This window comes from Pelobates fuscus, chromosome 4 (assembly GCF_036172605.1).
Source record: "Pelobates fuscus isolate aPelFus1 chromosome 4, aPelFus1.pri, whole genome shotgun sequence".
In the NCBI taxonomy this organism is placed as follows: Eukaryota; Metazoa; Chordata; class Amphibia; order Anura; family Pelobatidae; genus Pelobates; species Pelobates fuscus.
Window position 1 is genome coordinate 108,993,943 of NC_086320.1, and position 26,979 is coordinate 109,020,921.

The 26,979-nt window shown below is 42.4% G+C and overlaps 1 protein-coding gene across 1 annotated transcript in view; it reads right to left on the reverse strand.

The window, feature by feature from the left end:
* Positions 1 to 26,979, reverse strand: part of TAF4B (TATA-box binding protein associated factor 4b) — a 191,752-nt gene that overhangs the window by 102,471 nt on the left and 62,302 nt on the right. Inside the window, exons 2-6 of the mRNA XM_063451451.1 lie at positions 20,029 to 20,174; positions 10,715 to 10,837; positions 8,429 to 9,118; positions 6,878 to 7,000; positions 3,011 to 3,100 (exon numbers count right to left, since the gene is read on the reverse strand). Of these exons, the coding sequence (XP_063307521.1) occupies positions 3,011 to 3,100; positions 6,878 to 7,000; positions 8,429 to 9,118; positions 10,715 to 10,837; positions 20,029 to 20,174 (1,172 nt within the window). The remainder of the gene's footprint in view (positions 1 to 3,010; positions 3,101 to 6,877; positions 7,001 to 8,428; positions 9,119 to 10,714; positions 10,838 to 20,028; positions 20,175 to 26,979) is intronic.

A 26,979-nucleotide genomic window follows, 5' to 3' on the forward strand; every position in this document is an offset into this window, starting at 1 on the left:
CCTAGTAAAGCATGCCAAGGTATGTGCATACAAATAAATATAATAAAAGCTTTAAGATAGCACGTGAGTTCTGGCACTCATATAATGCAGTATGTGCATCATCAACTTGAGAAAATTTATGAGAAAATTACATTGAGATATCTTCCAGCACCGAGACAAACATCAAACTTTCCTCTGCTACTCCATCAAGTTCAGCATAACTTGGAAGTATATTATGAGCAGATAAACTAGAATTCAAAGTACTCATGGTCTCAAAGGATCTGCTTCACAGTGTATTGAATAGGAGAACATCACCCTCACAAAAAGTCATACATCGACATAGAAAATCGTTGCATTCAAAATTTAGACATGTGCTGGATTAAAAATCATCTTATTTATTGAAAGGGAGGGGCTGCTGAGACCAAATGCCAGCTTGTGTGACATGTGTCTGTCCTGAGTGCACCCTCCCTACAGTCTAAATATTTTCATATTTTTTACTGCCTACCATAACTATAATTTTCATTGTTTTGTAACTATTTGAAAAATTTATATTTCAATAAAAATTACAACAAAAAAAAAAAACATTGATTTTGTTTTTTTTTAACCCCTTAAGGACCAAACTTCTGGAATAAAATGGAATCATGACATGTCACACATGTCATGTGTCCTTAAGGGGTTAAACCACCACACTGGTTTTTAAGTGCAAAGCTATTTTCTTTGTTAAGGTTTGATATCCCAGTACATACTCAGTTTAGTTATAAATTGAAGTAGCCCTTGTGATTTCCAAAAATAGATGTTTAATATATTTCATACAACTCATGGAAATACAATCCTGGTTTCCTTTTGTCATGATAACATAACTACTTAATCTGTAGGTGTTACCACCAGGTTGGTAGCAACAGACAGCAGTGGTAAAACTGCCAGGCGGCCTAGAATCTACTCTAGACTAACCTAGAACTTAGTGTGCCACTCAAATGAATGGCAGCAAAGCTAGATGAGAAGGCCTCTCAGTACAGCCAACACTTTCAGTATTTTCTCCAAAAGTATTTTATTTTTATTATTTTTAAAGACAAGAACAAGTCACATATTATGCTTGCTATGTGGTCAATCGCAGATTGTTACATTTTTTGTCAAATCCACAATGTCACAAGTAATATGAAAAGTTTAATATTACATTTATTCTCAAAGTTAGTGAGGTAACATTACTAACCTTATTTAATATGGCAAGGCATATGTTTAGTACAAACATAGTAAAAAAAAATAGTTTTTTACCCCCATTCCTGTGGTATTTAACATTGTTCAAGAAGGAATATGTTTTATTGGCGAGCATAAGAAATGGAAAAGATAAATCTCTATGAATGGAATCTACAAAAGGAAGTCTAAGCAATGAAGATACAGATTGGAGACTGCCATTTTGATGAACCTCACCTGAAGCAGAAACAAAGCATGCGTTCCTGAACATGCCAACTGGATTTTGGTAAAAAGATGAACAAAGATAGTAATTCAAAAGATAACAAGAGTAACTCACTAGTGAGTTTAGTGTGAACAATAACTAGCGCTTCAAAATCAATGTAGTGAAATAGCTACTCTTAAACACCCATGAGGGATACCTTTCTTCCCGCACCATAAATATATAGTAAAAAATGATTAACAAGATAAATCTTATAATCAGTGGGTGGAGCGCTAAATAATAAACAAGCAGATAATTGCTTATCTCTTACTGCAAGTACCCCACATCGAGATCTATATAATCTTACAGTAAGGGGTAAGCAGTTATTTGTTTATTATTAAACATGTGCATTCGTTTTCGTACGAATACGATTTTGTCCTAATATTCTGTTTTTTTCGTATTTGTTTACTAAAATGTAAACGAAAGCCCTACAAACGAAATATAAACGAAACGAAAGGATAAATGCATTACCTTTTTGTTTAGTTTTGTTTGTTTAATAGACTGCGTGCTGCAGAGAACTTAACCCCCACAGCACGGATAAAATAACACCGTGCATGCGCAAAAAAAGAAAAAAACAGCAACGCTACCAGCTCCTTCCTTGTAATAATATTAATTTCTACCCCTCCACGGTGGGGTGGGCTATTAATATAAATGACCTAGTGTCCCCCCTGGTCCTCACCCATAAGTGACCCTAAATAAATAAATGATGGGGGGGGCTAATTGCAGGGCGGGGGAATTAAGGGACGAAAACTATTTGTTAACGAATTTCGTTTTAAAACGAATGGTTTGAGGATGAAATTCAGCAATGATAAATTAAGTTTTTATTTAGTATGAAATCATTCATCCGAAATTTCACTGTTGCACATGTCTATTATTTAGTGCTCCACCCACTGATCAGATTTATCTTGTTAATCATTTTTTGCCAAAGATAATAATTCAAAAGAGTCTGAATGCTTTCACTCTGCTAGGCAGAAGGAGATATTTCTTATTAGAGACTAAATCCAAATAACAGTTACCAGATTGCTAATCATGCTATAAGCTGTTAAACCTGTTCCTAGATCTTTGAAGATGAAGACTGTCAATTTTTTACATTGTGATTTATACTAAAGGTTTGTTTTTTTGTTTTAAAATATGTCTGCAAAAACAGAAAAAAAAGAAATGTCTAGTGCAAAATTATTTTAATGTATACTTAATAGTATAGATGCATAAAACGATCCCAGCTATTTCAATTATATTCCTGCTAAAAGGAATTGTACTGTAAGTTTCCATCTTAAGGTACCATTATCCCACCACAGCAATCTCAGTCTATCAGGGGTTTAATTTCATCATCATGCACGTTGCTGCCGAGGGGCAGGATATGATTGACTGGAAAGCTCCATATTCTGCCATACCTCTCTAAAATGGAAACTGGAGAACAATGTCCATAGACTAATAGCACAACTATAATAAGCTATCGTGTTTATAGTGGTTAGATTGCTTCTTCTAGAAAATGTTAATTACAATTAAATATGACATTTTCTCTTAAAGCATCACACTGTCAATATCTGTAATAAATAAATAAATAATACATTCTGAAAATACCTTCAAAAAAGGCACCAGGTATGGCTGTGGTGAGGACTTCAGTTCTTTATAGAGTTTTGCAGTAAATTCTTCAGGCTCCATTTTTGAATCCTTGAATTAGGAAAGGATAACAATAAAATAAAAGTTTCCAAAAGGCATGTCAGTACAGGTGGTCCTTGTTTAGCAACCTAGCTGCTTTACAATGGCTCGTACTTACGACCAGCTCTCTCACGGGGTGGTAAGAGCGAGCAGTCGTGGGAATTAGAGGGATTCCCTGCTCTGCTGCATTCTTCTATGTTAGGGGAATCCCTTAACTCCCTCACCAACCAATTCACTCTACGACCAGCTCATAAGAAAGGACCCTGGTCAGTAACTGAGAAGTACTTAAATACAATGAAATATGCTGAATGTTGCTCATTAAAAGACTTCTCCCATAAAGTTCCATGTGACATTGAAGGAACACACTAGGCCTCTTTTAAAGTCATAAAAGATAATTCTTTACTACCACTGACCGGCCACAATATTAAAACCACCTGCCTAATATCATGTAGGTCCACTAATGTTACAAAAAATGCTCTGATGTGTCGAAGCTCTACAAGACCACAAAATGCATCCTGTGGTATCTGTCCCAATCCATGGGGCCTCCATGGATTACATTTGTTGTTCCATGACAACAATCATGACAAATGCCCTTCCTGCTTTGGGTATTGAGGGCACTAAAAGGGAATTCTTACTTCACCTAGTATACCTGATCCTAGAGAAAAAATATTTTACCTTTGCAGGTATTTTATTTTCAAATCAACAGGACTACTATGGGCTTAAACGTGGTTCCAATATGTTTATGAACTATTTTTTTTTTAAATATTCACATTTTTGTATAGAGAGTTAATCACATTGCTTTGTAACTTTCCCCCTCACCCCACCACCCAGTCTTGACAAAGACCAACACAAGTAAAAAATTATCTACTGAAGTCTGGTGTTCACCTTCTTTTTGCATTCACATAAGGCTTCACACATCACTTTTTCTGGACAGTCCCACCAGCTTGGGGTGTAACAAGTAAGCCTCAAAAAGTCCCCCCCCACCCAATCATGAGTTAATGTCTTTCAATGTTGAGAAACATAATGTGTCATGATACTTCATTGTTTAAAGTCTTTACCGTCTGGCCTGCTTCCTCAACTCCAACTCCTTCCTTGACCCTCTTCAGTGCAGCTTCCGCCCCCTCCACTCTACTGAGACTGCCCTTATCAAAGTCACTAACGACATTATCACAGCCAAATCCGAAGGTTACTACTCCATACCAATTCTTCTTGACCTCCCTGCTGCCTTTGACACCGTTGATCATGTTCTCCTTCTTCAAACTCTTCAAACACTCGGTCTCTGTCCTCTCATGGTTTTCCTCCTATCTCACCCAACCCTCATTCAGTGTCTCCTTTTCTAATGATACCTCCATCATTCGTCCTGTCTTAGTTTGAGTCCCCCAATGCTCGGTCCTTGGTCCCCTTCTATTTTCTCTTTACACTGCCTCTCTTGGGAAACCTATTACCTCATTTAGATTCCAATACCACCTGTATGCTGATGACATCCAGATATATCTCTCCTCCCCAGACCTCTCCCCTGATGTCCTGCAACGTGTCACCTCTTGCCTTTCTTCTATCTCTGATTGGATGTCCTCCCACTTTCTGAAACTGAATCTTTCCAAAACAGAACTTCTGGTCTTTCCTCCTTCTAATATTAATCCTCATCTCTCACTCTCCCTTCAGATTGGTGGTACTCATATCAGCCCATCCTTACAAGCACGTGGTCTTGGTGTTACTTTTAATTCTGGCCTCACCTTCGAGCCTCACATCCGGTCTGTTGTCAGATCATGCCAATTCCACCTTAAAAACATCGCCCGCATCCATCCATTCTTACATAAGATGCTACTAAAGAGCTTGTCCATGCTCTAGTAATCTCTCGCATGGACTATTGTAACTCTCTCCTAATTGGTCTTCCAATAGCCGTATTGCCCCACTACAGTCTGTAATGAATGCTGCCGCCAGACTGATTTTCCTCTCTAGTCGGTCCTCTCACACCTCACCTCTCATACCTATAAAGCACTGAACAATCTTAGCCCCTCTTATATCTCCTCACAGATCCATAGGTATGCCCATTCTAGGTCTCTCCGCCTACGACCTTCTGTCCGCTGCTTGCATCCATACAGCCAACTCGCGCTTGCAGGACTTCTCGCGGTCAGCTTCCTTCCTATGGAATAGCCTGCCTACCGCATTCAGACACTCCCCTAGACTCCAATCGTTTAACCCCTTAAGGACCAAACTTCTGGGATAAAAGGGAATCATGACGTGTCAGACACGTCATGTGTCCTTAAGGGGTTAAGAAGTGCCTTAAAACCCATTTCTTTACCAAAACCTATGGCCTCCCAGACTAACCTCTACCTCACATACCTGTCTCTTACTCTCTCCTAAAGGGCAGCACTCTACTCTCTCCTCCAGCTCTGCTTCACTCCCACCTAATTTGATTGCTATTTCCTGTCCGAATGTGTTTTATACCCCACCTCCTATAGACTGTAAGCTCGTCTTCAACCTATTGTTTCTGTAAGTTTTCTTGTAATTGTCCTATTTATAGTTAAATACCCCCTCTAATAATATTACACTATGGAATCTGTTGGCGCTATATAAATGTTAATAATAATAATAATAATAGTGTCAAACAACTCCTCTTCACAGGTTGCACACTCTACAGATATGTGGAGGTGAAGGAGGAAATACTTACCCGTTCGACACTGAACAAATCCTTTGCTCAGTTTGTGCAGGCCAAACATACTTACCATAATAATTAAAACGCAGCCGCTCCAATGGTGAGTCCTTATGTATAATTAAATTGAGAAAGGTCATATCCGGTCTTAAAGTACCCACGTCACCTAGGCGATCCCATTCTTTTACTTTTTGGAGTCGAAGAGATGATGTGGACCAATGAGAAGTTATGTAAGCCTATATAAAGCTTTTATATAATCAGTGCTCTATTGTGGTTTCATTAGCTGCTTGCCAATAAAATATATATATTTTTTTTAACTACACTATTCGTTATTTTTCATCACTGGGAATTAAACCTTGAAACATATTGGGTTCTGGCAAAGCTTTACAATTCCAGAAGAAATAGGGCATTAATATTTGTATTCTCACGTTACTTATAGATAAACTCTGACCTCTGTATCAGTGTTTGCAGGTAACTATCCTCTGGCTTGTGCCTGCATTTGCAAGTACTCTTTCTATTTACTCTGAACACTATTTTAAAAATGTAAAGGTTCCTGCAAGTGCATACTCCAAGGCAATGCATAACCCCATGGAAGAAAACAATTAGTCATTTCAGAGACACCTTAAGCCTATAGTTCCTCTGTATCCTGAGCATAAACAGAGTTACAAAACTAAACAAAGATCTAAAAATCACACTTGATAGAATAATATACTCTGTGCATACCATTTACCTGCATGTTTTGTATATTGATCTTAAAGTTAGAAAAATCAGATTTGATGACTGTCACAAAATTATGTTTTATGATATCCCTCTCGATAAGCAGTACCCAAGTGTTTAAAGAATATCTTATTTCACTTCATATTTTGACTTAAGGGATTTTGCTGACATTTTCTTGACACATTTTCAAATGTACATGGATCTATTTTCTAACATTTGGGAAAGCAAAGAAGAAAAGCATGCTTTGTCAATGTAAATTGTATTAATTGTTGAATTGAATACTTTTAGTTAAAAATATTATTGTACATTTATACTTTTAACATACATATTGTTATTTTTTGACAAATCCAGTCATGCTGCTGCAAATAAAGAAAAAAACAAAACAAAACAAAAACAAAACACTTTAAGTAAAATCTTACTAGCAGGTTCTTCACTAGGTTCTTCACGTTTTCTCCCATAGTGGGGGATTGTGGACCACTTGATGCAAGTTTAATCAATGTTGCAAGGAAGTTCTTGCATTTCTTCACATTGTCTATTACTTCCTAAAATCAAAGTTAAAATTGTTAAGATTAGATCAATAATTTTTTACAGAGAAACAAAGAAAAAAAAATTCTGAAATAATTTTTTCTTCAACAAAGCGATACAAAGCTTATTTATTCTTGCAATGTAAAAAGTAAAATGAACGGTTACATAAGATGACAAAAATCTGATATATACCTACATATATATATATATATATATATATATATATATATATATGTGTGTGTATGTATATATATATATACACACACACACACACACACACACACACACACACACACACACACACACATATATATATATATATATATATATATATATATATATATATATATACACATATATATACACACACACACACACACACACACACACACCAGTACCTCAAAACCAGACATTGTAGGCAATATACACAGATTCTTTCATTAACAGAAGTCAACATTGAAAAATAAATGAGCCATCTTTGATGGTATGTGCCAACAGTATACTTTTAGTTGTCACCCACCACTCAAAGCAACTAGAATCTTCAAAGCTTTTGCATGTGTGCTGAGGAGTATATCGTACAGGCAAGCTTTCAGTATCAGCCACAGGTGACTGAAAAGATAGGCAGTTCCTCCTGGAATGGAGCATGAAAGTTCTTTAACTAAATACTGCATTCATTGCAGCATTCCATTGATTTGTTAGCATGCGGTCAGTGACAGTCAGATGAGTGGGGCATTTTCTGGTTCAATTTGACAATGAGGTTAACGTAATTGCTTAATAGGGACGAGTAGAATGACAGTGAAATACCGTTGAGCAAATATGTTATGTGCAGCAATACTTTAGAGGTCAACGTGAAATGATACAGTTAAAGTAGTTGAAATGTTTAGCCACTGTTAAAGGGACACTTTAGGCAAACAGACCACTTAGTCTCATTTAAGTGGTCTGGGTGCAGTGTCCCTGTCCCACTTAGTCCTGAAATGGTAATCATTGCAGTTTGAGAAACTGCAATAATTACATTGTAGGACTACGACTGCCATCCTGGTTGCTAACAGACTTTTTGTTGTCCAACTGACACTGGACATTCGGACACTCTGTGAAAACATCCATCATCAGTGAAATCCCCAGAGGCCCCCGCCCACGGAATGACATTGGTTACGAGATGGAGCGCTGATCTGGTGCAGATGTTCATCAGGTAAGCAACTACATTTTTTTTTTTTTTTTTTTACTAAAACAGTTTTAGAAGACATGCAAGAATGATGAGTGTTTCAACTGCCTATCTGTCCTGAGTGGTGGGTGGATAACTGAAAAGTAGCAATATACAAGATCCCACAGTAGAAGCTATCAAAATATTTCATGAAGAATAAATTCATCATACCAGATCATTATCTATTCCAAATATGTGATTACTCATTAGATTTTTTTTACAGTGGGGTAAAAGTTGTTCTTACTGTAGAATTGGCAGATGGCACACTTTGTGGCAGTTTTCCAGGTTCCACTTTGCTGGTCATCACAAAAGGAGCAGGTGATTGAGAAATCGCTTGCACTTGAGTTGTAACAGGACCAGACACTTTATCTCCAGAAATAGTTGGTGTAATTAGAGGAGATTGAACCTTAATGGATGAAATAATTGGGCTACACGTTCCAACTACTGTAGTTGTGGTGCTAACAGCAGTTAACTTGACACCTGCGTCTGTGGTTGCACCTGTCTGAACAAATGTTGAACCATCTAGAGCTTTGAAGGCAGCTCTACTAGACGAGGTAAATGTTTTAACAGAAACTGGGATGTGTTGTGTTGAAGAAGAAGGAATAACAGTACTTTTTGGGATTACAGCTGAGGTACAAGCATTGATCGTAACAGGTGTAACTATTGATGCCAAAGTTCTTCTGGGTGAGCTAACAGAGGTAGCAGAGACTCCCATGGCTGCTGGAGGGGCAGCAGCTGGATTGCCAGTTGATGCAGCAGTAGCCTCAGGAGCTCTAGCCCTAATGATAATTGTAGAGGTTTCCTGGTTAGCCATTGGTGTCTGTGGAGTGGAAGGCTTGCCAATTTTGACGACTGTAGGCACAATAGCAGTAGTACTCTGTCTACACCCAAGAGAAGAAGAGACTTTGACAACACTGCTTGATGCAGCTGTAGACTGAAGGGAGGACAAAGAAAAAAAGAGAAAAAAAAAAGTTAAACAGAAAAATATAAGTTACACAGAAAAATATTCTGCATTTGCAGAATACTACTATTTTTTGTAAAATGATGTGTCCAGAAAGGTTTTCAAGCAAAGCTTCCTTGATTTCTACAATGTATGTTACTAATGTAGACATGGCATTTGATGTTTTCTACGCAATCATTAACATACATCTTACATGGGTGTGTTTCACATTTCTTCACCTTTTGTTGCCATTTTAAGAATTCTAGATAAAATCCTAGTTGGCGAGGTGTAGATATACAACATTTATAAAAATAGAATTTTTTTATTTTTTTAGAAGAATTCTCAATAAAGCATAGCAATTTCACCAGACTAGGAGATAAAAATAAAACTATTGCATGGTTTATGCCACATAACATTTTTAATTTTACATATTAAATGGTAAGTGTTAGTAAATATATTTTAATCTGATAGTTCATATGTTGCTTATGCTTAATTTATACACACTTTTTCCAGTGTGGTGGCGGCTGTCATGGAGCAACATTATTAAATAAAGCCACAGACAAAAAAAAAAAAAATGGCAGAAAAGCCTGTAATATTAACCACTAAATAGATACTTTGATTCATGCTGTGTAACTCCCACCTGTCCAATGGTAGCTTGATGTATCCATTGAAGTGTGTAACATTTATTTAATAAGGAAGTACAGGTTAGCTACACAAGCTTCATTCAATATGATTTAAATATTTGGTTTACAGGTTTTTTAAAACGTTACAGATGAGCTACTATAAAAATTCTTATAACTGCACACTCAATTAAAATCAAACTAAATGTCTTGCATCAACAAAGTGTTTCAATTATGATATTTGTAAAAATGTATTTCTAGCATACACAGAAATAAAATAATAGAACTTTAATTTTCTCTGTTCGGTCAAGGAACACCTTACTTAGCCTGATATGCAAACAGACATACACTTGTTTACAAAGTGCAACTAGTTGCAAATTCATTTTAAGTTGTATCTTTGGTGTAAGTTAACCAACTTCACAGGAACATGTTTTTCTTCTACAGACCACCAGGGGTGCACTTATGTTAAGCATAGCAATTTCACCAGACTAGGATAAAAACTTGGAGTTCCAGTGGAGAGTGGAGACGTATAGCCACCCAAACCAATTTGGGCAGGCTCCTATTCTGGCGATTTATTCACTTTGATCTCATTATGCACAGCCGTATCTCATTCCTTTTTGTGTCTATATAGGATAAAAATAAAACCATGACCTCTAATACTACTGCATGGTTTATGCCACATAACATTTTTAAATTATTACATATTAAAAATGGTAAGTGCTAGTAAATATATTTTAAACTTATAGTTCATATGTTTGCTTATGCTTAAATTATACACACAAAATGCAGATCACTCCAGTAACTTGTGGAGAATAAATTGCGGTGTTACTGCATAAGAGGTCAACAAATGGACATATATACACATCCAAGAAAACAATCCTATTTATGATAGATCAATACAAATACTAGCACAAACTGTTGTCAGCAAATTAAAAATACAAACTACTGAACAAGAGGAAATAAAGCAAACCTGCAATACAGAAGGTCCTTTTTGAAAAGTAGGTGTCAGGGAAACCGTGGTTAATAATGGTGGCAAGGGTACAGATTTCACAGCTGTGTGTGCCAAGTTTGATTGCAGGGGTGTTCTGGGATTCTTTAAAAAAAAAAAAAAAGGGAATATAGATCGACAAATAGATAAATAAAACAAATGAAAATGCACTCTTCATTTTACAGGCTTGAGTCAATAAACCAGCAAGCCCTGTCCCCCATTTGTCTCATTCCTTCCCCAATCCCTGAGCCCCTCAACCTGTCTCACTTCTGTCTCTTTACCAGTCTCCCATCTCTCCACCTGTCTCACACAGTGGCAGAACTACCGCCAGTGCAGCTGCAACGGGGCACCCTGCCTCAGGGGGCCCATGTACTAAAGGCCACCTGTCATGCCAAAAGCATGAGTTGGTGTTTGATGTGTGTTTATATATGTTAAGAGTTGTTTTTTTTTGTAAACCTTGGGATGAAATTTATTGTGGTCTTTGATCTTGCACCAGGCCTAGACCATAACACATTTAGAAAGCCATCACCAGAGCTGGACACAAGGAATTGCATAGGGTGGGCAATAAACTGCCAGACCAACCCCCTCTGATTCCCCCCAGGGGTCTGCCCACTGAGAAACAACTAGTTTAGATATATAATGAGGCTGCTGGACTATCCAGGGAGTCAGTTATTCATTTTTTCTTTTGTCAGCAACTTCTAGGAGACCTATACCATCTAAGGCTCCCACAAGAATTCTATATGGGGCAAATACATGTAAGGAATTTCTTGTGTTTTCTCCTTTTTTATTTTATGTACCGTTTTGCAATTTGTTATCTGTATGTCATTTATTTCTGTATTTTGTACTGAGCACTGAATCTTTTTTGTCAGATTAAATGTTTACTTAAATCAGCTTGTGTCTCTGTTCTCTATGAGCTTCACTCTCCAGAGGAAAGCTCAGGTAAACACGTTACCAAAAAGGGTTAATTATATGTGTTTGATCAGTAACAGTAGAACTGTGATTCTATAATTCTCCTGTGTGTGGGGTAACCTAAGACGCCCGGGTTTAAAAGTCTTGGTAGTAGCAGTAAAGGGTGTACTAGGGGGTTAGTGTAGAAGGGATTTCAGGGGTTAATTGAGTGGTTGCTGGGACTAGCAACAGGTAACCAGGGGTCTGGTGTCATTAACCCTGTCACTTCCACACTCCCCCCCACTGTCGCGGCTGGGCCTATAGCCCACGCTCGTGACACCATCCGATGGGTATTATTTTCTTATTGTTAAAGAGGGGCCTGGTCGGGCGCAGTGGCCCTTTAAGAGCCTGACCAGGCCCCTGTGATGTTGGCTGGGAGGAAGTGACAAACAGCCTGTCACTTCCAAACTCCTGCTCCTCCATGTGTCTCATTCCCTCTCCCCTCCTCCTGTACATGCTTGCAATACATAGGGAAAGAGAGACCCCTCTACCCAAGGTCAACTTGGCCATATTACACAAAGGGACCTGCTGGAGGAAAGCAGCACAGCATTCCTCCTGCCAGTCACCCGGCATCCGCATGCACTTGCCCTGAAGCTATGCCAACGGCCCACGGTCACAGGGGTCGGCAAGGTGGCAGGGCCCCCTGGAGTGACAGGCCCAGTTGAGCTACGACCCCTGCGACCGCCACTGTCAAAGACTATTTGTATAGTGATCCATCTCTTGTATTCTTGTAGCAAGATCATAGACTATTGTAACAGCAGCCAGTGCCAAATTCTCTTGACGCATTTCTCGACAAAGACAGAACTTCTTACTCAGCCTTCATCAGTCCATAAAAGGAGCCATGAAAATCCTCAAACATCAACACAACATAGAAGAAACAGAAACCAATCCTAACAGTCACATTGTCTATAAATTGTAGATTATGCTAGCTTTAGTGTACCTATAATCTTAATTTTATTAATGACAGGAGGCAAGTATTTGCTTAAGTCTGTCTTTACTAGAACTCCACAGCAGCACAGAAAAAACAACCAATCAGAAAAAAGTTAGGTACTATAAAACTCCCCTCCCCATGCATCATTTCCTCTTTCAAGCTGCGACAAAACAGAATAAAAGGCAGAAAACAATGGGGAAGAAACAAAGTCCTAAATACGATGAATACAACGATGTCCGCCATCCGAGAAGAACTGCAAAACCTGAGTGTTGATGGACTGTAAACAGAAACGAGAGAAAAAACAGAATCAAACAGGTTGATTATCCAATGAAAAGTACTCTGAATAAACATGTGTGCACCCAATGTAGCAACCAAAATTACCTTAATATGTAGATATCCCAACCCTACTTATGAAAAAATAGACATAAGAACAGGCGACAGGTAGCAGAAACAACAAGCAGAGTTGCATACGTACCTGATTAATCCAAACTATTAACATAAAACAAGGGAGGAATAAGAATGGGTGGGAAATACTCGCCTCCTGTCATTAATAAAATTAAGATTATAGGTACACTAAAGCTAGCATAATCTACAATTTTATAACATGACAGGAGGCTTCGTATTTGCTGTTTTAACGCTCAGTCAACAAATCCAACGCTGTTTGTTTCGCTGGTACCTATTCTCGGAGCTACCCGAGCAATCCTAAATGGACTTTCCAACTGCGATAGAGGACAATACACCGATCGATGGAGATGCCAGTTGATGAAGTATCCCAAAAACGGAAAAAAACTCATCCGCTGATAGATCCAGAGTAGGTGGGGTTGCGCCCTGTTTCCTACCAGCTGGTCCATGAGCTGTAAAGCTGACCTATTAACCATTTCCCTGCAGTTATAATGTCGACGGTCATTTGCGGACTTAGGGCCGCGATAAGACACTGCCACAATGTCTCAACTCTTGATGTGTAAGGTTGCTCCACCGATCGTGCCAGGGTCAGCCGGCAATGTGGCCTTGCAGGCAGATCTTCAATCTCAAGGAATGCGCCTAAGTCCACCACCAAATCGCAATAGAACCGAGTAGGATCTTTCGTTCCCGCCTGGCCTACCCGGTGAGATGTCTCATCCGAGAATACATTTATAATGCAGGCAAGAGTGTGGTCAAACTAGTCGTATAATAAGTGATTCCAATATTCCAAGTGGACTGTGTAATCCTCGGACGTGGTAGAGGAAAGACTCCAAAAGGACGTCCATTCAGGGTTCCGGACTGAGCTTGTGTGGAGGAACGGTGGTTGACTATTCTGGGAATAGTGAATCCCAGAAATCTTCAAAGGGATGGGAAGTGCAAACCGGAGTGCAGATTTCCATCTAGATATGTCCTCGTCTAAGAGTGAAAGATGTCTGTGTAGGAGTCGGGGCACACCAGGTACCCCCATAAAGTCTTGTAGGTCTCCTTGACGGTAGTTGAAAAGTAGGTTAGCGCGAATCCAAAACAAAACGGCTCCCGTGAGGGATAAATAGAGTATAGACGGAGGACCCACCATCTCCGAACCCTGTTCACCAGGTATGTGTTCCGAGGAGATGGGGCAGTCCTGCCATCTAATCAAGATCGTAATGACCGGGGAACTCAAGACAACTGGGGTTTCCGGTCTTACCATGTGATGCATGCGAATGGTTTACCTTCAGACCGGGTAATAGGCCTTCCTTAATCTTGGTACTCGAGCAAGGCAGTGCCTGTTTGCTCCATGAAGGTCTCCATATCTCCTGTCATCTAAATATGGGAGAAACTGTCTGCGCAGTTGTTCGTAATGGTCTGGATATCCAAAACAGAAAGCAATCCTCTGTTTTATATGGTGCAGAATATACCAAGACCTGCACTCACGTAATACCTGAGGTCCATCCGTTAGCCGTACCATCTCCAGGAGTGTGTGTAAATAAGTGGGAGTCTCCCCCCGTTATACCTCTGTGAGAATGTCTCACGTGTGTTACAGCGGTCCGGATCCAGTAGATCCCTTACAGGAGATAGAATAGAGGGATCCAGTCTAAATATGTATATCTTGCATGACCAGGCAGTCCTCTATAATGAAATCAGTAGCACGGACGTCAGATCTAATTGAATGCAGGAGGGACGTCCCTCCATGTAGTCATCGATGTCTTGCATAGGTACAAGCCTGTGTGATGAACAAATGGCCGGCACTGTAGAGCGTCGAGTGTATGAGAGAGCCGCGCTCTCTACTAATGTGATCGAATATCGTGATAGCTTTCGGCTGATAGCCTGAGTGGGCCGCACCCGTAAATAAACAAACAGTAGAGTCTACATCCGTGACCGGTTCTCTCTATGAGAACGTGTCCTCCAAACATGTCCTCTGTATCCAGCTCAGTATCTGGCTGAGGTTGAGGGAGGGCTGTGCCCTCTAATAACAAAACAGTGTCCGGTTCCTTATCTGAGAGGGGTTCGCGCTCTGTTCCTGAAGATGAAATATTCTCGGATCGAGGTGATGGAGGGCCGCACCCTCCTGTGATCCAAACTAGAGTCCCTAGAGACTCAGGGTGACCAACTGCAGGGTACACCAATTACCAATATCAGCATAAGGCTGAGGGCAATCTTCGGAAGCAACGATGGAAAACTACCAACTGACCGCCCGGATCCCGTGCGCGCGGGGTCCAGGATGACCGTTGGTAGTTTGAGGAAAGCTGCAGATTTTCTCTGCAATCCACGAGCGCCCGGGAGGTCGGAGGAGGTCAAGTCAGGCCTTTCGACGACCCGAGCGAAAAGGAAGTCACGAAAAAAAAAAAAACAATAACGTAGATAAGAGCAAAAACGCAAATTCTATTTCAGCTAGAAGGCAAATAGCAGGCCGGAAGGCAAGACAAGTAAGCCCCACTGAACAGGGCAAAGAGCTAACCTTACGCAGGAATAACTACTGATACCTATATGGATACCGGGAGGCAGATACGGAGTTAGTTGTTAAAGACAAGGAAAACACTGCGTTCTCCTGTAGGTGTCTGAGTACCGGTTCTTGCCTGTGCAAAGTTCTCCTTGGAGATGTGCCGTCGCCGGTCTGGCGTAAACCGTGGATGTGTGTCCGGGGTCTTCATAAGAAACCTTGCCCTTCAGGCATGAGGTTTAGGGCCTTCACCCTTCCCACCATATTCAGATGGCCATATACTGGTGTCCTCTTGGATAGTATGGCAATGGTGCTTGTCTGGACAGCTGCCTATCTCCATGTCATTGGTGGGCACTGGCTTTTTCTCCGTGATATTCCCCCAGGCCTGCGGCCAAAAGGGGTTCGGCACCAATAGAGCCGGCCCGTCAGAAGGGCACAGGCCCAGCAGGCCAAACGAATGGACACAGAATAGTTGGCCAAGCAAATAGGCACAGACATAGCAGGCCAAGCAAATAGGCACCGACATAGCAGGCCATTCAAATAGGCACCGACATAGCAGGCCATTCAAATGGGCACAGACATAGCAGGCCAATCAATGGGGCACAGACATAGCAGGCCGTTTTAATGGGCAAAGACATAGCAGGCCGTTTTAATGGGCACAGACATAGCAGGCCGTTTTAATGGGCACAGACATAGCAGGCCGTTTTAATGGGCACAGACATAGCAGGCCGTTTTAATGGGCACAGGCATAGCAGGCCGTTTTAATGGGCACAGGCATAGCAGGCCGTTTTAATGGGCACAGGCATAGCAGGCCGTTTTAATGGGCACAGACATAGCAGGCCGTTTTAATGGGCACAGACACAGCAGGCCAATCAATGGGGCACAGACATAGCAGGCCGTTTTAATGGGCACAGACATAGCAGGCCGTTTTAATGGGCACAGACATAGCAGGCCGTTTTAATTGGCACAGGCATAGCAGGCCGTTTTAATTGGCACAGGCATAGCAGGCCGTTTTAATGGGCACAGGCATAGCAGGCCGTTTTAATGGGCACAGGCATAGCAGGCCGTTTTAATGGGCACAGACATAGCAGGCCGTTTTAATGGGCACAGACATAGCAGGCCGTTTTAATGGCACAGACATAGCAGGCCGTTTTAATGGGCACAGACATAGCAGGCCATTTTAATGGGCACAGACATAGCAGGCCATTTTAATGGGCACAGACATAGCAGGCCATTTTAATGGGCACAGACATAGCAGGCCATTTTAATGGGCACAGACATAGCAGGCCATTTTAATGGGCACAGACATAGCAGGCCATTTTAATGGGCACAGACATAGCAGGCCGTTTTAATGGGCACAGGCATAGCAGGCCAATCAATGGGGCACAGACATAGCAGGCCAATCAATGGGGCACAGACATAGCAGGCCAATCAATGGGGCACAGACATAGCAGGCCAATCAATGGGGCACAGACATAGCAGGCCAATCAATGGGGCACAGACATAGCAGGCCAATCAATGGGGCACAGACATAGCAGGCCAATCAATGGGGCACAGACATAGCAGGCCAATCAATGGGGCACAGACATAGCAGGCCAATCAATGGGGCACAGACATAGCAGGCCAATCAATGGGGCACAGACATAGCAGGCCAATCAATGGGGCACAGACATAGCAGGCCAATCAATGGGGCACAGACATAGCAGGCCAATCAATGGGGCACAGACATAGCAGGCCAATCAATGGGGCACAGACATAGCAGGCCAATCAATGGGGCACAGACATAGCAGGCCAATCAATGGGGCACAGACATAGCAGGCCAATCAATGGGGCACAGACATAGCAGGCCAATCAATGGGGCACAGACATAGCAGGCCAATCAATGGGGCACAGACATAGCAGGCCAATCAATGGGGCACAGACATAGCAGGCCAATCAATGGGGCACAGACATAGCAGGCCAATCAATGGGGCACAGACATAGCAGGCCAATCAATGGGGCACAGACATAGCAGGCCAATCAATGGGGCACAGACATAGCAGGCCAATCAATGGGGCACAGACATAGCAGGCCAATCAATGGGGCACAGACATAGCAGGCCAATCAATGGGGCACAGACATAGCAGGCCAATCAATGGGGCACAGACATAGCAGGCCAATCAATGGGGCACAGACATAGCAGGCCAATCAATGGGGCACAGACATAGCAGGCCAATCAATGGGGCACAGACATAGCAGGCCAATCAATGGGGCACAGACATAGCAGGCCAATCAATGGGGCACAGACATAGCAGGCCAATCAATGGGGCACAGACATAGCAGGCCAATCAATGGGGCACAGACATAGCAGGCCAATCAATGGGGTACAGACATAGCAAGCCAATCAATGGGGTACAGACATAGCAGGCCAATCAATGGGGTACAGACATAGCAGGCCAATCCTGGGTTGTGTATTATTATTATATTATTTATATATAGCGCCATCCAATTCCGTTACAATGAGTATTGAATGAGTAATGGGGACCTCTGAGTTTGGGTAGAGGTCCCTAAAGGAATTGTAGATCCTTAGAGCATCCTGTGACATAGGACCGCTAGACACCAACCCTTTTAGACAGCGTAATGCCGTGTGAATAACCTGAACCGGGACTGGCAGTCCCTAAATGCCCAGCAGGCAAATAGTGGTATTCCAGCTGTATTGGGTATAAGCGGAAGTTGTTCCAGTGACTATCATGTCCATGAATGTAAGATACACAGAGTAATACTCTCCTTAAACTGTAAATTGGTATGCCCATGCTCACACAGATCTGTTTGAAATTTCTTATCATTATTATAGACTACCATCATACCACCTGAAGGGTATTGTAACCATGGACGCTTCCAGGAGTAGGGCTAACGATAGCCAACTCAATGAATTTCCCTGAGAATCGGATAAAATTGTATAGTATCAGCATAGACTGGTCTCCCCTACCAGTTTGAGTCAGAGCCAGGTCTGTTAGCTTATAAATATGTCACGGACAGAGAATTCATACCAGAGTAGTCTCATCTGAGACCTCAAAGCTGGACCAGAAAAAATATATACTGAGAAGCAGATGAATCCTAGAGCTAACTGGCACTGTATACACCCTGTACAGAGCCTGTATAACCGAGTTCATATATACCTGTAACTCACAGTAATCTGTGATATATCCTGTCCGCAAAACTCACAGCAACCTGTGATATACACTGTCCGCAAAACTCACAGCAACCTGTGATATACACTGACAGCAAACTCACAGTAATCTGTGATATACACTGACAGCAAACTCACAGTAATCTGTGATATACACTGTCAGTAAAAACACACAGCAATCTGTGATATACACGGTCAGTAAAAACACACAGCAATCTGTGATATACACTGTCAGCAAAATTCACAGCAATCTTAGATATAATATGCCAATAAAACTCATGTCATAGAAACTCAGAAATCTGATAAGTAAAATGCCATAAGATTCACAGTAATCTGTGAGATATACACTGTAAGAAAAACTTCACATCTGAAGAAAAACTATGGCAAACCTGTAGAAATCCGCCGGGGAATCTCAGCAGGGCAACAATAGCTGAGATCCGACCACCGTGGACGGAGGAGGGGCCGCGAGTAGGCGCACTCTCCTCCACCCGGTCGGCCGCCCGCGGCTCTTAGAAGAAGTTGAGCGTGGCGGGCGGCCACGTGGGTGAGCGCAGCGGCCGCCGGGTACTCGCGTCCGACCGCGAGTACCTCGGTTGCCGATAGAGTCACAAAAGGGTTCGGGAAATCAGGAGGCAGCCAGAGGCTAGTCTCCTGAAACCCCGATACAACGCATGCAGCCCGCGGATAGTAATGGCGGGACAAAGAGAGTGGGGTAGCGAGGGTGGGGGAAGCAGCCTGAAAGGAATCCCCAAGAACCCCCCTAAAACCACCACATAAAAAGAAAGGAATCCCCAAGAAGACAGGGGAAGCAAAAATCAAAAGGTAGGAGTCCCAATAACATAATAAATATATCTAAATACAATATACATAACCTACCTAAGCAGTAAGAAGTAAATATATATCAGAAAAATATAACTAAACACAAAATATATAACATAAAATATATAGTAAGTAGAAAACATATGATACTAAATAAATAAGTACAGTATAACAAATTAAGTAAATATACTAGGATACCAAATATAAATCATAATAAATCATAATAAAACCAAAGAAAAGAAAGAAAGAGGAAATGATGCATGAGGAGGGGAGTTTTATAGTACCCAACTTTTTTCTGATTGGTTGTTTTTTCTGTGCTGCTGTGGAGTTCTAGTAAAGAGAGACTTAAGCAAATACGAAGCCTCCTGTCATGTTATAAAATCACAATCATACGTCACACTTCAAACAAAACCAGGTCCCATATTAAGATTAAAAAAAAAGGTTATCAAAATTGGTAACTGGTTTATTTAAATATTTAACTGGGACTAAAAAAGCTCAAATTTTTTAGGATAAACAGAAATACATTAGAGTAAGCTGTAAATCACTACCTGTATGGTACATAGTTGTACAGTGGGAGTATTTGTAGAAACAAGAGGCCTTTGTCCAGGGTTCTGCACCTGTGCTTGGGCTCTGGCTAGGGCTTGTTGAGACACCAGCATAAGTTGCCCATTTCCGCTTCTGATGAGGACTGTACCTGTGAGTAAATTAAAATTAAAATTTCTGCACACAGGAGTTAGGAGGTATTGCATGTGTATAATATACATGATAAAATAGTAAAAACCATTAACAAAAGTAATCAAAACAATATTTCATAAAAATGAAAACGAGTTTTTCATATGTGCACAATATGCATTTTATAAAATAATATAAGCAACAAGGGATTCCACATTTACCTAAAGCAGGGCTAATATGACTACCTCAACTACCCACCCCTCTTCAATAGATTATTGGAATGTATTCCAATGGATACATTTTAGAACACAAATTCTGTGAAACTAATGAAATTTTTGCAGGGCATATGCGGACAGTTAAACAGAAACATAACTTTTCACACGTGTGATTTTCATTAGACATATTAGCAGTATATATTACATGTGTTGTGAGTGACGTGCACCATTTTATATTATAGTTAAACATACAATGCAAGCTAGCTGTTTTTTCTTCAATGGACGTTAGTTAGCAAGGCTGTGTAATCAAATCTACACTGCTCAAAAAAATAAAGGGAACACAAAAATAACATCCTAGATCTGAATTAATTAAATATTCTTCGGAAATACTTTGTTCTTTACATAGTTGAATGTGCTGACAACAAAATCACACAAAAATAAAATAAATGGAAATCAAATTTTTCAACCCATGGAGGCCTGGATTTGGAGTCACAGTCAAAATTAAAGTGGAAAAACACACTACAGGTTGATCCAACTTTGATGTAATGTACTTAAAATAAGTCAAAATGAGGCTCAGTAGTGTGTGTGGCCTCAACGTGCTTGTATGACCTCCCTACAACACCTGTGCATGCTCCTGATGAGGTGACGGATGGTCTCCTGAGGGATCTCCTCCCAGACCTGGACTAAAGCATCTGCCAACTCCTGGACAGTCTGTGGTGCAACGTGACATTGGTTGATGGAGCGAGACATGATGTCCCAGATGTGCTCAATTGGATTCAGGTCTAGAGAACGGGCGGGCCAGTCCATAGCATCAATGCTATGCTGACACACTCCAGCCACATGAGGTCTAGCATTGTCTTGCATTAGGAGGAACCCAGGGTCAACCACAACAGCATATGGTCTCACAAGGGGTCTGAGGATCTCATCTCGGTACCTAATGGCAGTCAGGCTACCTCTGTCGAGAACATGAAGGGCTGTGCGCCCCCCCCCCAAAGAAATGCCACACCATTACTGACCCACTGCCAAACCAGTCATGCTGGAGGATGTCACATGTGCTCAGTGTGAACCTGCTTTCATCTGTGAAGAGAACAGGGCACCAGTGGCGAATTTGCCAATCTTGGTGTTCTCTGGCAAATGCCAAACGTCCTGCACAGTGTTGGGCTGTAAGCACAACCCCCACCTGTGGACGTCGGGCCCTCATACCACCCTCATGGAGTCTGTTTCTGACCGTTTGAGCAGACATGCACATTTGGGGCCTCCTGGAGGTCATTTTGCAGGGCTCTGGCAGTGCTCATCCTGTTCCTCCTTGCACAAAGGCGGAGGTAACGGTCCTACTGCTGGGTTGTTGCCCTCCTACAGCCTCCTCCACGTCTCCTGATGTACTGGCCTGTCTCCTGGTAGCGCCTCCATGCTCTGGACACTACGCTGACAGACACAGCAAATCTTCTTGCCACAGCTCGCATTGATGTGCCATCCTGGATGAGCTGCACTACCTGAGCCACTTGTGTGGGTTGTAGACGCCATCTCATGCTACCACCAGAGTGAAAGCACCGCCAGCATTCAAAAGTGACCAAAAAGGGGCGTGGCTTGAACACGGGAGTGAATGGCCGCATGAGAGCTGAGCTCCGCTCAGGACTGGCCTAATCCATAGGAATCCCCGCAGCTACGACGACATGGCGTCGAAAAAAATGAAGGCACAAACTGGTAACACACCATCCACAACATTTACCGCTTCCAAAACTTCATTAAGGCGGTATTATGCCGAAAAATCGGAGTCTGATCCGCAATCCAAAATGGCGGCGGGAAAATCCCCCACCTATAGCACTCCAGCCAGCCCTGCTCCTTCTCATGGTTCAACAGACGGACCCGATTTAAAGGCACTTCTCACACAGTTGCCATCCAAATCAGACCTCGAGGCAATGTTTGCGGGACAAACTACAATCACTCCATGAAGAGGTAAAGCCATATAGGCAACAGAGTGCAAACACTAGAGGAAGAGGGAGAAACGACAGCCCTACATTTAACAAATATGCAATCCTTACAACATGTCCACAATGAGGCCATATTATTCCTGCAAAAGAAAACAGAAGACCTGGACAACAGGGTTAGGCGCAACAATCTCCGGATACGAGGCCTACCTGAAACTCCAGAGGGAGAAAGAGAGAACTTAATACCCACACTCACAAGCCTCTTTAACTAAATACTGGGCAGGCCGCAAGACACAGCCATAAAATTTGACCGAGCACACAGGGCGGTCAGACCCAAAGCACTACCCCATGAGAAACCATGGGACATCATATGCAGACTGCATCATTATCCCCTTAAAGAAACTATACTACAAAAGGCCAGACAACTTGGAGACTTGACACACAACGACCACAAAGTAATGATCTTTCAAGACCTGGCACAATCGACACTAATAGCAAGGAGAGCACTGTGCCCGGTTACAGCGGCATTGTCAGAACGCAACATAAGATTCAGGTGGTCATTTCCCGTTGCATTGATGGTCAACCGACAGGGGAACACACACATAATCACAACCCCTGCTGAGGTACTAGCATTCCAACAGGCCCGCCATCGGAGAAAGACAGACAGCTCCCCCAAAGGGCTAGATGGCAACGCACTCCCAGAAAGAGGAGAAAACGAACCCCATTGGGCAATGAACTCACAACAACACCAAAGGGCACGATACACAGAACACCGTGAAAGACTTACTATATCCTTTCAGTCTGCTAAATTTGCCTTTTTGACATACAATAGCACTATCCTATTGGCGCCATGCCACATTTCGTAATGCATTATAATATGTTATAATATGTTTACTTGCATAAAAACTGCCACACTTCCGGGTGGCCTGGGTCAGTGTCTCCTCTGGGACCCGGGCCCAGGCCACATCGGAACCGGGAACTCATCTAAGTTAATATCTTATGGATCACTACGATCACGATACCATAGACTATTAAGAAAACACTGTATTTCATTATATATGACTTATACTATAGAACACAGGCCGAGTCCTGAAGGTTCGATGTCACTTAACCCCCCAAGAGGTGTCGAAGGAAGCACCCAGGATCAAATGATCCTGTGTGCTGGACACCATCTTTGCAGCGCATGTGATACACATGCCTTATGCAGTAGTGTATCCCGGTTTTGTGCTGCCCTAGGCAGGACAAAACCCGCACCCCCTCCGCACCACCCCACCTTCTAAATACACACACACTCACTAACAGACACATGCAGTCACTAGCAGACACATGCAGTCACTAGCAGACACATGCAGTCACTAGCAGACACATGCAGTCACTAGCAGACACACACACACTCACTAACAGACACATGCAGTCACTAGCAGACACACACACACACTCACTAACAGACACATGCAGTCACTAGCAGACACACACACATTCACTAACAGACACTCCCTGACATACACTAATACACACACACGTGTTTTTTTTTGTTTTGTTTTTATTTAACTTGCCCACTCTCCGCCCCCAGCCTCCTTACCTATGGGAATGCTTGGGGGGGGCGGGGGGGTTCTTCCTCTCCCTGTTGGTCCAGTGGCTGCTGGGCGGTCGGGCGGCGCTGGCGAGGAAGCACTTCCCCCTGAGCGCTCTGCTCAGCTCTCTCACGCGTCGCCTGCAGAGTGATTCTGGGAGCCGGAATATGACGTCATATTCCGGCTCCTAGAATCACTCTGCGGGCAGCGCGCGAGAGAGCTGAGCAGAGCGCTCAGGGGTAAGTGCTCCCTCGCCAGCGCCGCCCGCACGGATTTTCACATAGCCGCCCGCCTGGCTTGTCGGTTAGCCGCAAGGCTAACAAGGCATTTGCCCTGGGCATTTGGGGGTGGCTTTTTTTGCCTCCCAAGGCAAAACGTCCCTGGCCTTATGTACATAATCCTCCAGGTTTCACCCCATCCTATGTTACCTCGCTCCCTCCCTATCCCCTCACCAGGTGCAGATGCTCAAACTATCAAGCGATTGATACAAACACCCATATACAGTTATTCATTAATGGCTGACCTTAAATTTGTGTCCCTAAATGTACGGGGACTTAACACACCCGAGAAACGCACAATACTGGTACAAGAAATAGACCGACGACAGGTTGACATAGTATTTCTACAGGAAACACACTTCAGAGGAGACCTAATTCCTAAATTGAGAGCCAGAACGATAGGGCAATCATATTTTAGTAACTACCAAGGTGGCAAGTCTAGAGGGGGTTGCAATCCTAATATCCTCACACAGATCCTTCACACTTCACCAATCAAAATTAGATCCCTCCGGAAGATTCTTATTTATCAAAGGCACGTTGAACAACACGCTATTTACGCTAGCGACTATATACGCCCCCAATACCAAACCGGTATCTTTCATAAACACATGCCTTAGAAAACTGGAGAAATTTGCGGAGGGGGTGGTGGTACTAGGGGGGGATTGGAATATGGTCTTAGACCACTCCACAGACAGCTCCACGGCCAGTAAAGACACACAATCACCAACAAATCATTTTTCAGAGAACACTACATACTAACCAATTAATAGGATTGCTGGAGAATCTCACACCCACAAGAGAGAGATTATACATATTATTCACAAGTGGCGCACAGCTACTCTAGACTAGATATGTTTTTCATGGGGCACAGACACCTCCAACTCCTGAAAGAGGCATCCATTGGACAAATCACCTAGTCGGACCATGCCCCGATATTCCTCACACTATCTCTCCCAGACATAGGAACACCCGTCAACTCCTGGCGGCTCAATGAAGCACTGCTAGATGACCCTAGAGTAATAGATGACCTTGAAAACTCCATCCCCAAATATTTCTTAGAAAATACCAACAAAGGCACTGCAGACACTTGGGTCTGGGAAGCACATAAAGGTATAACACGGGGTGTCCTAATCAAATGGGGGGCACGCATAAAAAAGGAAAGACTGGCTAAAATTCAGGTGATTACAACTGAAATTTCCAAAGCAGAATTAAAACATAAATCCGACCCCTCACCTGACACATTTAACACCTTAACGGCACTTCGTATGGAATTACGAAACATCCTCCTAATAAAGGCCCATAGGGCAATCAAATTGACCAGAGGGACGTACTACGCACATGGTAATAAAAGCGGGAAATTTCTAGCCAGAGCACTGAAGGACAAACGCCAAAAGACATACATCTCCCACATTAAAACAACAGAGGGTACCCGCCATGACAAAACAGAAGACATAGCTAAAGCATTTCGAGACTACTATAGTAATCTATATAACCTAGGCACGCCAAAGAGCTCCCAACATGATATAAAAACATACGTCTCTTCCCACCTCCAGAAAACTCTAACCCCACACCAGACCGACCTACTGGAACTGCCCATCGACATGGAGGAGTTACAAAAAGCAATATCAACACTCCCAAAAGGCAAAAGCCCAGGTCCTGATGGCTTAACGGCCAGATATTACCAATCCTTTCGACACATCTTAGCTCCTCATTACTTGGGAGTACTCAATGGCCTAACCTCGCACTGAAGATTACCACCACCGATGCTGAAAGCATCGATCACTATATTACCCAAACCTGGCAAAGATCCGAGCCTATGCAGTAGCTACAGGCCCATATCCCTGATTAATCTAGATGTTATTCGCGTTATTCGCGAAAATACTGGCTAACCGAATTAAGCTCCTTCTCCCTGGATTAATACATACAGACCAAGCCGTGTTTATACCTGGCCGAGCGGCCAGAGACAACACCACCCGCATCCTTAATTTTATCCATGGCACCTCAGACACTAAAACCCCAACAGTCCTACTCTCGGTCGACGCCGAAAAGGCGTTCGACCGAGTGGATTTGGAACTACCTATTTACCACTCTGGAGACACTGGGAATGGGCCCCAACTATATAACATGGGTACGATCACTTTATGAAGGGCCTTCTGCCACCGTGGGAGTCAACGGACAGAATTCGCCCTCATTCACCATCAGCAATGGCACGAGACAGGGGTGCCCATTGTCACCCCTTCTCTTTGTTATAACCATGGAACCCTTTTTAACAGCGATTCGGTCAAACAACTCCATAAAAGGCTATTGTGTGGGAAGGAGAGAGATCAAGGTCTCTGCCTTTGCGGACGACGTACTCCTCACCCTTACACCCAGAGCAATCACTCACCCATATTAAACAAGAAATAGACCAATTTAGTGCATGCTCAAACTTCAAAATGAATGCGGACAAATGTGAGATAATGGGAGTAAGGGCTAAATACAACACGAACCACTAGACTTCGGGATCTCTATAACTATAAGTGGAGAGACTCGGGCCTTACTTACCTGGGCACCAAACTAACACCTACAATCAAAGGCCTATATAAAATTAACCATCTCCCACTACTGAATGATATAGCCACTAAACTGAAACAGTGGGACAAACCACACTTCTCGCTTTTTGGAAGGGTCAACATCCTGAAGATGATGATCCTGCTGAAAATCCTTTATATGTTCCAAACCCTGCCGATTGCACTGGATTATGCCTTTTTCCACACATTGAAAAAGTATTTTCTTTCATTCGTTTGGGGACTTAAAAAAAAAAAAAAATCAAGATTAGCGTATGACGTCCTC